Source organism: Lethenteron reissneri, chromosome 54, assembly GCF_015708825.2.
Source record: "Lethenteron reissneri isolate LAM-NWPU_2019-01 chromosome 54, ASM1570882v1, whole genome shotgun sequence".
Taxonomy (NCBI): Eukaryota; Metazoa; Chordata; class Hyperoartia; order Petromyzontiformes; family Petromyzontidae; genus Lethenteron; species Lethenteron reissneri.
Genome location: NC_083832.1, coordinates 11879542 through 11895524, shown reverse-complemented (window position 1 = coordinate 11895524; position 15983 = coordinate 11879542). Strand labels below are relative to the sequence as shown.

Genomic DNA, 15983 nt, shown 5'->3' with positions numbered 1-15983 from the left:
GCAAGGCGCCCTCTCTGTGTCCTGGTGCTCGTTGGAGCCTGTGGTCTGCAAGGCCCTGTGGTGTACTGGGCTGTATCCTGGCCTACAGGGCCAGCTACATTGCCCTGTGGTCTATGGGGCCCTGGTCATTACCCCTTGGTCTACAGGACCATGTCCACTGCCCTGTGGTCTGTTGTTGCATGCTTGCGATAGGTCCTGTGGGCCACGTGGTTGTGGTGGCTGCTCTACCGGATGGTTTTGCATGGCAGAGTGGCGTTTTGCATTTGAGATTCTGTGACTGTGATGTGGAGTTTTTATTTTTTAACACATCGGGTGCCATGCTCATTTTCATTCGGAAAAAAAGCGATGGATAATTAAGTGCGTTTTTATTTCATACTTTTCAACGAAAAGATGTTCGAAAGCAAACGAGGTTCACGAACTGGAAGGTGGTCTGTGTAAACTTTGTACATAGTGGCATGGTGTCTGCATGCGAGTTGTGGTGGTGATTATCCTTTTATTGGCGTCGCTGCTGCTGTGTTTCTGAAGCGCCTGCGTTTTACCATGAAGCGGCCGCCGTGTTCGCGGTGAAATCTTCGTTTATAGTATTCGTGGTGTGATCCTAACAGTTCCATGTATAGGGTTGGTTTAATAAAAGGGGCTTCTGTGGAGTGTCTTGCCATGGCTTGTGAGACCGGCGGCGGTGGGGTCGGGTGCTTGCCGGCGTCTCAACCCTCGGCCGTGGCAGCTCCTGTGGCGGTCACCGGCCCGACGCAGCAACGTCGACCAGTAGGCAAAGTCCGTTCCATCGGAGGCCTTCTTCCAGCCGTGGATTACTTGACACAGGGCTGCTGTGCTCTTAATTCGACTACTACAGATCAGGAAGACGCAAAGAAGGACGTGTCGAGAGGATGTGAAAACATCATGGAGCGGAGCCAAAGGGATTACTGCCAACGCCGTCAACCCCTCAACTCGCGCGCCGGCACAGACCAAGCGGCGGTCGTGGTGGAACGTCTGCCAGTCGCCTCTCCTGCCACACGTCACCCGGCACACCACATTCAGTACCACTCCGACTACAGTAGGTGGCTACGACCTGGTGCCCACCGGCAACCCGGAGAGACAAAGGCCTCTGCCCACCAGCAGTAGGTGCCACTGGGGCACAGGGCGGCGGCGTGCGTGTTAACACACGTGTGTGTTAACACACGTGCGTGTTAACACGTGCGTGTGTGCGCAAGCTCGGTTCCCATCGTGTCGGACTTTGTTGACTTACGCTCGCTTACTCAGGAGAGCCTTGCCGAGTCTCGACGCTCTTTCAGCAGGGTCCTGCCAAGTGTTTGCAGGAGCGCGCAATCTCAATTGGCAGGTAATTTTTCACCATTGTGATGTATGGTCCAATACCAGTTCCACGTTTTTGTTGTGAGCTATGAGAGCAAACCCCGTACAGACCAGGGGGAGATCATACAAACAGCAGTGCCCGAGTCGGGAATCGAACCGAGGACCACCTTGCCCCGTCGTGCCGAGTGCCACTACCGCCCCCACCCTGCCCTCCACGACGTATCCATGAGGACCATCTCGGTACCATGTCGATGGGTATTCCAATACATTTAAATGTCTGTGCACATCAACAAGAATACATTTAAAGTCGGTGAGTATCAGCGAGTATCTTAGTATACAACGGCGAGTATCGCCGAGTATCTCGTTACAAGTTGGTGAGTATCTTGGTACAAGTCGGCGAGTATCAGCGAGTATCTCGGTACAAGTTGGTGAGTATCAGCGAGTATCAGCGAGTATCTCGGTACAAGTCTGAATATCGGCGAGCATCTCAGTACATGTCGGTGAGGATCTCCAGCAGCAGCGGGTGCAGCTTGGCGCCCGCCTGCGTGCGCCGGTAGGTCTCCACGAAGTCCACGTGCTCCGTGACGAGCTCGCGCAAGTCGGCCAGCTTCTGCAGCAGCTTGGGGAAGAGGAAGGGGCAGTGCGGGTGTGCTCGGCGCAACTGCAGCGCCAGCGCCTGCAGCATGCGCATCTGGAGACGCTCCACGGCCGCCACATTCACCAGGCCCGGACGGTCTGCACACAGTGACACATTCACAGTGACGCATTCACACATACAGTGACGCATTCACACAGACAGTGACGCATTCACAGTGACGCATTCACACAGACAGTGACACATTCACAGTGACGCATTCACACATACAGTGACACATTCACAGTGACACACAGTGACGTATTCACACAGACACAGTGACACAGACACAGTGACGCATTCACACAGTGACGCATTCACACAGCCACACAAAACACAGTGACACACAGACACACAGTGACACTGACACATATGACTGACACATTGGCACACGGCGCCACAGACAAAGATGACCCCCCCCCCGTATAGCCTTCACAGACTGGGCAAGTGCCATTATCGAGTAGCACCTATGAAGGCCGGCACGGCACACGAGGGGGTGGGTGGCCAGCACAACGCCCGGCCGCCTTTGTCTCCCCAGTGCTGATGTTTTTACACACCCTACCAGGTACTTGGTCAAGGCCGAGTTGACCTAGGGGAGGGACTAGGACCAGTTAAAACAACCTCCACCGTTACTGGCCCCCGCTCCACGGGAAGAGGTGTCGCGGCGCCCACCGTCGCAGAGGATGATGGCGGCGAGGAAGACGGCGATGTCGTCGTCCAGCAGGCCCAGCGCGTTGAAGCGCTGCGAGAACTCGAACTTGGAGTCGCTGCTGTGGAAGCTGCTGCGCATGGCGTCGTAGAAGGGTCGCGAGATGTAGACGCCGCAGCCCGCCAGCAGCATGCCGTCCTCGCGCACGTGTCCCGCCATCATGGTGAACATGGCCTCGTACACGCTGTACTTGAGCAGCGTCACCTGCGGCGACGACGACGACCACCGAACTACAGCAACCACTCCATTGGAACCTCCTTTGCCAGTAGCAAAATGTGATAATTGGTTTTTTACCCTTTTATTTGGCAACAAATTTGACACCTTTTTTACAAGGAGTCATGTTTGCATTGACCACAATACCTGCGGTCAGAATGCAAACAAAAAACACAACTCTGATAATGTATGCACTGTCCTTGAAATTGATTGGTCCACACTCGAGACAGCTTTCCTTAGAGCCTAGTCTCTCATAGTGTTGGACCAGATGACACCAAAAGGTGCACAACTCAAAGACAATGCATCATCAGAGTATGAGAGCTCGGGGTGAAGCATTTACACCATTGGAACCTCCTTTGCCAGAAGCAAAATATGATAATAGTTTTTTTACCCTTTTACCTGGCAACAAAATTGCATACATTATCAGAGTTGTGTTTTTTGTTTGCATTCTGACCGCAAGTATTGTGGTCTATGCAAACATGACTCCTTGTAAAAGAGGTGTCAGTTTTGTTGCCAGATGAAAGGGTAAACAACCAATTACAACAACCACCACAAAAAGGCACAACCAACCGGGAACCACACTGGTCAACAAGACGGCCAAGACGCCATGGCAACTGCCACCGAGCTGACTTGACTCTTCACGTGGTCTCAAAGGGCACCTAGCCTGGCACGGTGCGTCGTGTCCGGGTGTGGCATTGCACGCAACTTTGTACCCACGGCACCCCCCACGGGCAAGGGGGTAGATTCGGAGCGTGTCGTACGGCTGCGTGTAGGTGAGAGAGTGTCCGTGTGTACAGGGGAGCGGTGGGTATAGTGGTTAGCGCTAAGCTGCGCTACGAACCTGGCGACCCGAGTTCGATTCCCGCTTCATGGCCAACATCACCAGTGACGGTTATCTGAACAGGTCCTGGGCCTCTCCTAGGTCGACTCAGCCTCAAATGAGTACCTGGTGCGATGTGTAAACATCGTCACTCGGGAAACAAAGGGGCCGTCCATAAATGATGTCACGCGACTTTGGACGATTTTTGAGCCCCCCCCCCATCGTCACACAGCGTCACAAAAAGTCAGACCCCTTCTCAAATGTGACGTCACAAAGCTCTGCCCCCCCCCCCCCCCAAAATAAAACATGGTTCAAATCGCTTTAAACGATTGTTATTGTAGTGCGTATTTAATGTGGCGCTGCACTGATGTTGTAGGAGGAAACATTTATTAGAAAGTCAATTTAATTAAGTAGAACGTGTTGTCCATATTTATTTAAAGTTGCGCATTTTGATGTGATGTCACATTTCTCAACCCCCCCCCCTCGTCACACATTGTCACAAATGTCTGACCCCCCCCACCCTAGGTGCGTGACGTCATTTATGGACGGCCCCAAAGGCGGCCAGGCCGTTCAGTGATTCTGCACTTGTTCGATTCTCATAGTACTATACTGCCTTCAACTTTTATGAACGACTGGATGTTTAAGGTTATCGATTTGTCGTATTATCTTGCTGTATAGCGAAGGAATAAATACAATTACTTAACTATGCAAGTTAAAAAGTACGTGTTTTAATATTTAAGTGTTTTTTATTTATTTAGGGCCCCTGTTATGCGACAGGCCCCGCACTCGCTGAATCGGGCACTGCCCCCCACCCCCGTCCCTCACCTGGTCGTTGATGTCGATGGCGCCGAACCCCGGGATGGCTTTGGCGAACTCGGTGACCTGGCGCACCACGTCGGCAATGCGGTACTGGAACCGGTTGAAGAAGTGGACCAGCTGCACCGCGCCTGGCACCGCCACCGCCGCCGCCGCGCCCGGCTCCTGTCCGGGCGCCGCCTGCAGCTGTTCCCGGAGCATCGCCTCCATGGAGGGGTCGCGCTCGCTCGGCGCCACCAGCTGAGTCAGCCCGATGCTTCTGCCGAACTCCTCGAGGGAGCGCATGTCCCGAACGATGAGCACCTGGTTCGCACGCGCCACCAGCGCCGTCCACAGCGACAGTGAGCGGCAGGCGCAGCGCCCGACTGGCAAAATATACATTTCTCGGTGACTTTCCAGATATTGTATCGAATTCCAATTAACGGATGGTTAAGCCATGTTTGTTAAAGTACGGAGTTAGCCTGATAACTTTATCTAAATTGTCTTATGGGTGTTATTGTTAGACTTGCTTCCCACTGGGATTTTTGCACACATCGTTGAAATACGGTGCTTTTTTCTGGAAGATTTAGCGGTTTTTTCCTGGATTTTTCTGTCGCGCGTCGTCACTTTAAGATGTTCCTTGTTCATGTTTTGTTTGTTGTGGTTGAACCCGAGTCAAGAGACTCATGGCTCACAGGGCTACACCTCATAAATGAAAAAAAACTGAACCACTACGCTTGTGCACACCACACACACCACACACACCACACACACACCACACACACACCACACACACACGCACACCACACACATCACACACACCACACACGCACACCACACACATCACACACACCACACACCACACACACCACACACACACGCACACCACACACATCACACACACCACACACACACAGACACACCACACACACACAGACACACCACACACACCACACACCACACCACACACACCACACCGATACACCACACTACACACACCCACACACAGACACACCACACAGACACCACACAGACACCACACAGACACCACCACACTACACACACACACACAGACAGTACACACACAGACACCACACACACAATGACACGACACACCACACACACACACAGACACTACACACACACTACACACACCACTCCCCCTGCTCCTGTTGGACCACATTGTGAGCGTGCCGAGCCACGACCACGCAGAACGGGTCCTGCCGGCCCTGTCCTGAACTGCAAACCCAGCTGACATTGCTGGGTCTGGGGGGGGAGGGTGGGTCTGGGGGGGGGCTGGGTCTGGGTGGGGGGGGGTGGCTGGGTCTGGGTGGGGGTGGCTGGGTCTGGGTGGGTGGGGGGGCTGGGTCTGGGTGGGGGGGGCTGGGTGGGGGTCTGGGTGGGGGGGGTGGGGATGGGTGGGGGGCTGGGTTTGGGTGGGGGGCTGGGTCTGGGTGGAGGGGGCTGGGTCTGGGTGGGTGGGGGGGCTGGGTCTGGGTGGGGGGGGGGTGGGGCTGGGTCTGGGTGGGGGGCTGGGTCTGGGTGGGGGGGGTGGGGCTGGGTCTGGGTGGAGGGCTGGGTCTGGGTGGAGGGAGCTGGGTCTGGGTGGGGGGCTGGGTCTGGGTGGAGGGGGCTGGGTCTGGGTGGAGGGGGCTGGGTCTGGGTGGGGGGCTGGGTCTGGGTGGGGGGCTGGATTTGGGTGGGGGGGCTGGCTGGGTTTGGGTGGGGAGGGTGGGGGGTGGCTGGGTGGCTGGGTGTTGTGGTAATGCGCAGTAGCTGCGAGAGAACTCGACTGATCTTATCGAGAACAAAGAAGTGAAGTGGCGCTGCCCCATTCCGTGACAAGAAGTTGTCACGCGGCGCGAGTTTCTCGCTGTGCCCAACTGAGCGTGCGAGGGAGTTGCGAGGTTTCTTCCTTCCCGACAATTGCGACAAATACCACAGCGGCAGCAGCAGCAGCGCACCTGCAACATCACCTCGCCGGCACTCCAAGTGGGGGGCGACGGCACTGGCCACGAATCGCTGCACGAGGCCACGACGACAGAAGCAAGACACCGACTCGGGGAGCAGGCGCTCAAGCGAGCGGCTCGCAACGCTGCAGAGTTCGCATCCCGGGCGGGGGTCGACTCCGCGTCAGCCCTCCCTCCCGCCCCCCCCCCCCCCCCGGCACGCGCGCGACGGCTGTCCGCAATCGACCGACCAAATTTCCCAAGCTCTGCAGTCCTATATGCTGGGACGTGCAGCCAACTCCCATCGACGAACGAGCGACCGCGCGCGTGGCTGGGCAAACGCCCCTCATGGCGCGCCAAGCACGGCGCCCGCCACCATGCCTCTCCCCGCGTCTCCCCGTGTCTCTCCCCGTGTCTCTCCCCGTGTCTCCCCGTGTCTCCCCGTGTCTCTCCCCGCGTCTCCCCGCGTCTCTCCGTGTCTCCCCGCCTCTCACCGACTCCAGGTCCCGGAGGATGTCCTCCACCTTGGCCTTGGTGAGCGGGAACGTGCGGCGGTAGGCGGCCTGCACGTGGGCCGCCAGCGCCGCCAGTGCCTCCTCCCCGTCCTCGGCCGGCGACGGGGAGCTCTGCTCGCCGCCGCTCTCGACGCCGCTGCCGTCGCCGGAGCCGCCAGCGCCGCCGCTAGCGCCGCCGCTCGCCTCCGGCGCCGTCTCGGCCAGGATGCGGTCTCGCTCGCTGGGCGGCATGCGGCCAAACCGAATCGCTGTGGGGGCGCACGGCGTTAGCCCCGGGCATCACCAACCACGGCCACTCCACCGCACCGCCCGACAGCGGCGCCACCCCGTCATGTTATTACTGTTAATACATCACGCCTGTTTACGCAGGAAAGTCTCACCAAGTCTCGTGACTCTGTTCCAGGAGGGTCCTGGTTCTCGTGGTGAGGAAGGGGGGTGCGCTGCTGTGTGTGGAACCTCAATCGAGTGATTCTGCCAAATCCGGTGCTCACCGATGCAGCCGGGCTCACTACTCGCTTCAGAGAGCGTCACGGGGAGCTTTGACGTCCACTGCGAGCAAGGTGGATTGCGCGTCACGGTATTTACCGGTTGATACCCCAGCAGTAATAACCAGGGCGGCCCAGCTGAACCGAACCGCGTGTCTACGCTCGCCACAGGGTGGAACTTGCGAGGGGGGGGTTCTAATGTCAGCCGCCACGTGCGGGCAGCGGCGACATTCCTCACGGTCCGGATAATCCGGAACTCGCAGTGGCACACGTACACACGCGGACGCAACGCGGCCCTGTGGGCACGCGGTCACGTGCACACTTTAACAGACTCAGTTTAACACGTAGGCTTTCGCGACCAAGTGCTGTTAGCGAGCACCTATAAAGGCCGACGTGGCACACGAGGAGGTGGGTGGCCAGCACCACGCCCGGCCGCCTTTGTCTCCCCATTGGCGATGTTTACACACCGAACACCAGGTTCTTAGTTGAGTCCGAGTCGACCTAGGGGAGGTCCGAGACCGATTCAAATAACAGTCACAGGTGTTGGCCGTGAGTGGGGAATCGAACTCGGGTCGGCGAGTTCATAACACACAATCCAGCCTGGTTAAACCCAGGATGGATCGTAGGCAGGCAGCCTAAATGTTTCTAACCGGCGAAGATGCTCCATTAGGGGGGTCCACGTTTCACAAGCATAGAGAAGGGAGGGAATGACTGTGGCCGAGAAGACCTGAAGCTTCGTATGGAGCGACAGACCAGGTAGCTTCCACACAGCGTTACGCAACCGATGAAAAGATATTGCCGCTCGACTGATTCGGAGCGATACCTCTGCTGTTAAACTAGAGCCGGTCATAAGCACACTTCCAAGGTATGGGAAACTCTCCACTCTCTCCACTACTGTCCCATCATTGATTGGGAGTTGTGGGGGTGGAGTGTCCGATGGTACAAAATACCCAGGCAGGTGCTTAGTTTTGGTGGGGCTGATGGTAAGGCCCCACCTCTTAGTGGCACGCTCCAGTCTCAACAGCAGCGTTTCCAACTCCTCCTCTGAATGAGCAGCTATTACCAAATCATCGGCATACATAACGTGGTTGACCAATAGGGAGCCATCCCTTGATGCACCCGGGCATCGATCAGCCTCCCATTATATCTGTACCAAATGGAAATTCCCCCGGTACAGCTATTGAAGGCTTCACGAACTAGTGGTCAAAATAGATGTTAAATAATGTGGGAGCCAGAGGACATCCCTGTCGCACCCCAAGGTGTACAGGGAAAGGCTCTGACTCCCGGCCACGTAGTTTAACCTGGGCCCGCTCACCATCATGAAGGTCCTTAATGATCGTGAGCAGAAAGCACGAAGAACATCCCAGAGCCCAGGCCTACTGATGGTATCATATAGGCCTTGACCAGGTTAATAAAGCAGAGATGTAGGTCTTGTTGAAATTCCCTACACCTCTGCTGTAGCAGACGGACAGAAAATATGGCATCTTTGCAGGACCGCCCTTTCCTGAAACCGCATTGGGGCTCCGCAAGCCTCTCCTCAGCGTGCCTAGCAAGGCGATGTTGAATAATCCTTGCCAGGACCTTTCCCGGCACACTGAGGAGTGAGATGCCCCTGTAGTTGTTACAGTCTGTGCGGTTCCCCTTCTTAAAAAGGGGGAACACCAGGGCATCCTTCCAATCCTGCGGAACCCGTCCAGCGGTTCATATAGGGCAGTCTGTGCACAAACGCCACCCTCCCTCGGCATTTCACTTTGGAGTTCATCTCTGCCCGGTGCCTTTCCTGGTCTCAGACTCCGGATCGCCTTCAGTACTTCCTCAACAGATGGCACCTCAGCCAGCCACTCACAGGGGGTGACCTCTTCCAATATTTGAGGCACCGCAGCCTCAGCAGGGTTATCTCCACACGAACAAACACTACACACAGACTACACACACACGAACACACACACTACACACACACACTACACACACCACACACAGACACGAGTGAGTGCGTGCCACCCACCGTCGCGTGACATGCCGAGCCGCAGACACTTCTGGTAGCGGCAGTGCTGGCAGTTGTTGCGGCTGTTCTTGTGCACGGTGCAGGCGCGCGTGCACCGCGGGTACACCAGCGCCAGGCGCAGCGTGCGGCGGAAGAAGCCCTGGCGAACAGGGCGACGCTTCGGGAAAACGGCACGGCACCAACGACGCGGCTGCCATCACCACGCGGCAGCGGCGGCAGCGGCAGCAGTGGCAGCAGTGGCAGCAGCAGCAGCAGAAGTGGCAGCAGCAGCAGTAACATCAGCATCAGCAGTGGCAGCGATCAGTGCCCACCCCCGTCGTCTCACAGGCCACGTGCCGATTCTCGCCCCCTCTGTACCTTGCATCCCTCGCACGCGTGGAGGCCGTAGTGGAAGCCCGAGGCGCGGTCCCCGCACACGCGGCACTCCACGGCCTCCGCGGGGGGCCACGATGGCGACGATGCCGCCGCCACGGCGGAGCCCCCCGCGGATCCCCTCGCCGGGGAGCCCCTCGCCGGGGACCGCAGCTTCTCCCCGGGGGCCTCGGGCATCGCCATCGCCTCTGCTCGCACCACGCGAACACGGCCACTCGGTCAGAAGTCACGACGTTCGGTCAGCAATCACGGGCTCTCGGCCACGGGTCAGGGCTGTGATTGGGGATTGGTGGCTTGTTTTTGAATGGCGTGGTGCTGCCCGCCCCCCCCCCCCCCCCCCGGTATGCCGTGCCAGCCCTTCGTAGGTGCTTCTCGCTAACAGCACTTGCCTCAATAGTTTGTTATAAGGCTACACGGGGGGTCTTTGTGGTGGTGTGTAATGGTACGTATTTGTTCCAATGTGTGAGTGGTGGCGAGTGACAGTGAGCGATGGTGAGTGGTGGCGAGTGACGGTGAGTGATGGTGAGTGAAGGTGAGTGATGGTGAGTGATGGTGAGCGATGTCATCAGGTCCATCACACCATCACGATCACTCACACCACCATCACTCACACCACCATCACTCACACCATCACTCACACCACCATCACACCATCACACCATCACCATCACTCACACCATCACTCACACCACCATCACTCACACCACCATCACACCATCACATCATCACCATCACTCACACCATCACTCACACCATCACTCACACCATCACTCACACCACCATCACACCATCACACCATCACCATCACTCACACCATCACTCACACCACCATCACTCACACCACCATCACACCATCACATCATCACCATCACTCACACCACCATCACTCACACCACCATCACTCACACCACCATCACACCATCACACCATCACCATCACTCACATCACCATCATGCCATCACCCCATCACCCCACCATCACACCATCACCATCACACTATCACCATCACACCATCATGACATCACACCATCATGACATCATCATCACACCATCATCACACCATCACACCATCACACATCACACCATCATCACACCAACACCATCACCATCACACACACCATCACACCATCACACAAACCATCACACCACCATCACACCATCATCACACCATCACCATCACACACACCATCACCATCACACACACCATCACACCATCACCATCACACACACCATCACACACACCATCACCATCACACCATCACCATCACACACACCATCACCATTATCTCACCATCACACCATCACACAATCACACCATCACAAAAGATAAAGATCCCCCGTGTAGCCTTAACAGACTGTTGGAGCAAGTGCTTTTAAAAAAGACCTTTGAAGGCCGGCACGGCACACGAGGGGGTTGGTGGACTGCACCACGCCTGGCCGCCTGTGTCTCCCCAGTGGCGATGTTTTTACGCAAGGCACCAGGCACTCTATTGAGGCTGAATCGGTCTGGAAGATGCCCCAACACCATCACATACCATCAAATTATCACACACCAACACACAACAACAACCGCCATTCGCCACTAAGTGGCGGTGACGTCACCACGACGCTTGTGCCAGGCCATGTGCACCTTGAGGCCACGTGAAGTGTCGAACGCCCGCTGGCAGGAGGTCACGGGGCAGACTCAGGTGCCACGGGTCGACTGAGATGGCCGAGATGAGTGGCTGATGCACCACCTGTGCCCCCTACTGTACCAACTTACTGTGCTTTAGCCACCCGGCGCTCGGCTAGTTGTTGTGAGCGTCGCTCATCCGCCCTCCGTTGTTGCTGGAGGGCGACTGCCTCAACCAACACCATCACACCAACACCATCACACACCATCACATTATCACACACCATCACACACACACCAACACCATCACATTATCACACATTATCACACACCATCACACACACCATCACACACACCATCACATTATCACACACCATCACACACACACCAACACCATCACATTATCACACATTATCACACACCATCACATTATCACACACCATCACATTATCACACACCATCACACACACACACCATGACACACTCCATCACATTATCACACACCATCACATTATCACACACCATCACATTATCACACACCATCACACACACACACCATGACACACTCCATCACATTATCACACAACATCACACACACACACCATCACATTATCACACACCATCACACACACTGACACACACAGCTGACACACACAGCTGACACACACACACCTGACACACACACACCTGACACACTCACCTGGCAGCCGCTGCTCCAGTCGTCCTTGACTCGAGACGGGGCTTCCGCCTTCAGGTGTACCGGCTAGGGGAGGGGTACAGGTGGTCAGGGGGGCGGGGTACGGGTGATTGGGGGGCGGGGTACGGGTGATTGGGGGGAAGGGTACAGGTGATTGGGGGGCGGGGTACGGGTGATTGGGGGGAAGGGTACAGGTGATTGGGGGGCGGGGTACGGGTGATTGGGGGGAAGGGTACAGGTGATTGGGGGGCGGGGTACGGGTGATAGGGGGGCGGGGTACGGGTGATTGGGGGGCGGGGTACGGGTGATAGGGGGGCGGGGTACAGGTGATTGGGGGGAAGGGTACAGGTGATTGGGGGGCGGGGTACGGGTGATTGGGGGGAAGGGTACAGGTGATTGGGGGGCGGGGTACGGGTGATAGGGGGGCGGGGTACGGGTGATTGGGGGGGCGGGGTACAGGTGATTGGGGGGCGGGGTACAGGTGATTGGGGGGCGGGGTACGGGTGATTGGGGGGGCGGGGTACGGGTGATTGGGGGGGCGGGGTACAGGTGATCGGGGGGGCAGGGTACAGGTGATTGGGGGGGGGTGGTCCGGGTGGGGGGTGTGTTGGTGATTGTGATGATGAGGGTTGTGATGATGGTGGGGTTCTCTCTTGCTCCCAAACAAATAGTCATCAGGTGTCTCTCGCAGTTTTATTTTTCACAGTCAAATCACAGCAACCCACCGCCAATGAGCAATTAACCCACAGATGAGGAATTGTTCAACAGCTAATGAGCAATTAACCCAGATCTGTTGAGCCATTGACAACCCATAGATCATGAGCAATGAACTCGCAGCTAATGAAGAATTAACCCACAGCTAATGAGCAATTCACCCAGGGCCAATTGCCCCATAGCTAATGAGCAGTTAACAACAAGGCGCAGCTAATCTAGAACCAACACGGCGACTGTGCAATCACCAACCCACATTCACTGTGCAATGAGCCGCCAGTAATGAACAATCACGTGACCCACAGCGACTGAGCAACCAACACGCACAGGTAATGACTAACCCACAGCGAACGAGCAATTAACCAACAGCTAACGACTAATGAACTACTTCTAAATCGCGCTACTTATAATCATTCACCAATCACAATGAGCCGCGTGTGAGCACGTGGCGGCATCGACTCGGGCACAACGATTCGGACAGCAGGGCCCGTGGCTTCAACATCGTCATCACCACCACAACTGAACCATTATCATCAACACCATCACCACTGAACCATCACAATCAACACCATCACCACCACCACTCAACCATCATAATCAACACCATCACCACCACCAGTGAACCATCATAATCAACACCATCAACACCACCACTCAACCATCATAATCAACACCATCACCACCACCACTCAACCATCATAATCAACACCATCACCACCACCAGTGAACCATCATAATCAACACCATCAACACCACCACTCAACCATCATAATCAACACCATCACCATCACCACTCAACCATCATAATCAACACCATCACCACCACCACTCAACCATCATAATCAACACCATCACCACCACCAGTGAACCATCATAATCAACACAATCAACACCATCACCACCACCACTCAACCATCATAATCAACACCATCACCACCACCACTCAACCATCATAATCAACACCATCACCACCACCACTCAACCATCATAATCAACACCATCACCACCACCAGTGAACCATCATAATTAACACCATCAACACCACCACTCAACCATCATAATCAACACCATCAACACCACCACCAGTGAACCATCATAATCAACACCATCAACACCACCACTCAACCATCATAATCAACACCATCACCACCACCACTCAACCATCATAATCAACACCATCACCACCACCAGTGAACCATCGTAATCAACACCATCACCACCACCAGTGAACCATCATAATTAACACCATCAACACCACCACTCAACCATCATAATCAACACCATCAACACCACCACCAGTGAACCATCATAATCAACACCATCAACACCACCACTCAACCATCATAATCAACACCATCACCACCACCACTCAACCATCATAATCAACACCATCACCACCACCAGTGAACCATCGTAATCAACACCATCACCACCACCAGTGAACAATCATTATCATCAACACCATCACCACCACCACTCAACCATCATAATCAACACCATCACCACCACCACTCAACCATCGTAATCAGCACCATCATCACCACCACTGAACCATTATCATCATTACTACCACAACTGAACCATCATCATTTGAACCATCATCATCACTTATATCAGTCATAATGGTAACCCGGGTCCCATCATTATCGTAATCCAGGCAACATTATCACGACAACTGAATCATGTAATCATCATGACAACGGAACCATGCTCGTTATCATGAATCATTAGAGGGGTCTCATCATCTCTATCAATTATCATAGTAACCCGGTTTCCATCATCACAATCACAACTGAACTATCGTCAACTCAAATTATCCATCATCATCATTACATGGGCCGTATGATGTCTATAAACCACTATCATCATCAATACCGTAATCCATGTCCCATCACCACCATCAACACCCGGGCACCAAGATTGACCCGGGTCCCATCTTCATAAACATCACAAGCGCCATCACCATCGTCACAATGCAGCCTGATCACCATGGCCAAAGCCATCAACACCACCGGAACCTGAATCCCTCCAGTCACATCTCAACGTGACCCTCATTCATTACCATCACAAGCAGGGCCCCGTCAATACCGTTATAAGCCCCAGCCCCATCATCAGGGCCATCACAACGCGGCTCGTATCACCAACTTCGCCATCATTACCATAACAACTGGTGAATCATCATCATCATAACCCAGGCCACAGCATCATCATCACCATCATCCACTCAAGTGCCAAATGAAGAGGCCCAGGATCCTGGAGTCGAAACGGAGCCGGCGTTCCTCAGTCAATGACAACTCAATAAAGGACAGAGGCGCCAGGTCAACCCACACACGGCAACAGGCTCGGAGTGACGCGTGATAAAGATCCCCCGTGTAGCCTTCACAGACTGTAGGGGCAAGTGCTGTTAGCGAGCACCTATGAAGGCCGGCACGGCACACGAGGAAGTGGGTAGCCAACCCCATGCCAGACCGCCTTTGTCTTCCCAGTGCCGATGTTTTTACACATCGCACGATGCACTCATCCGAGGCTGAGTCGACCTTGGGGAGGTCCTAGGGACCGGTTCAGACAATCGTCACTGGTGGTTGTTCGTGGGAATTGAACTCGGGTCGCCAGGTCCGTAGCGCAGCGCGCGAGCCGCCGCATTATCCACCAACACACCGAGACGCATCCATCGAAAACACGTGGACTCGTGCCCACCACCATCGTCGATAACAGTGATCGCGCGCTGATCATCGATACGTTTACGCTCACACCAATCAATAAGTTACACTCACAGTGATCAATAAGTTACACTCACGCCGATTAATTACATTCACAGGCACGAGGAAACTTACGCACACGGCAATAACAAGAAGCCAATACGTTGACGCATGCGCACTCGCCGGGGTGATCGACACGCAGGCAACGCGCCAGTGCGGAGGAGGAGGAGGAGGTTCCATTCCTTCTGCGGTCCCAACGTTCGCGGACTCGAATCTCCGGACACTGACATCACCACCACCAACACGTACCCACCCCCCACCCCCTGAACACCACCATACCCCCCCACCCCCTTGACACCACCATGCACCCTCTCACCCCCTTGACACCACTCACCCCTAATTCCACCACTAACCCCTAACTCCACCACTCACCCCTAACTCCACCACTCACCCCTA

General features: G+C 55.3%; 1 protein-coding gene across 1 annotated transcript; it reads right to left on the bottom strand.

Annotated features, from left to right (window-relative positions):
* Window positions 1-348: 348 nt before the first annotated feature.
* Window positions 349-15830, bottom strand: LOC133356535 (peroxisome proliferator-activated receptor delta-like). The gene is made up of 8 exons (XM_061574094.1): window positions 15663-15830; window positions 12121-12183; window positions 9794-9996; window positions 9437-9575; window positions 6926-7194; window positions 4513-4806; window positions 2618-2858; window positions 349-2046 (listed from the first exon to the last, which is right to left on the bottom strand). The coding sequence occupies exons 3-8, from the start codon at window positions 9989-9991 to the stop codon at window positions 1799-1801; spliced, it is 1389 nt and encodes a 462-aa protein (XP_061430078.1). The 5' UTR covers window positions 9992-9996; window positions 12121-12183; window positions 15663-15830; the 3' UTR covers window positions 349-1798.
* Window positions 15831-15983: the final 153 nt, after the last annotated feature.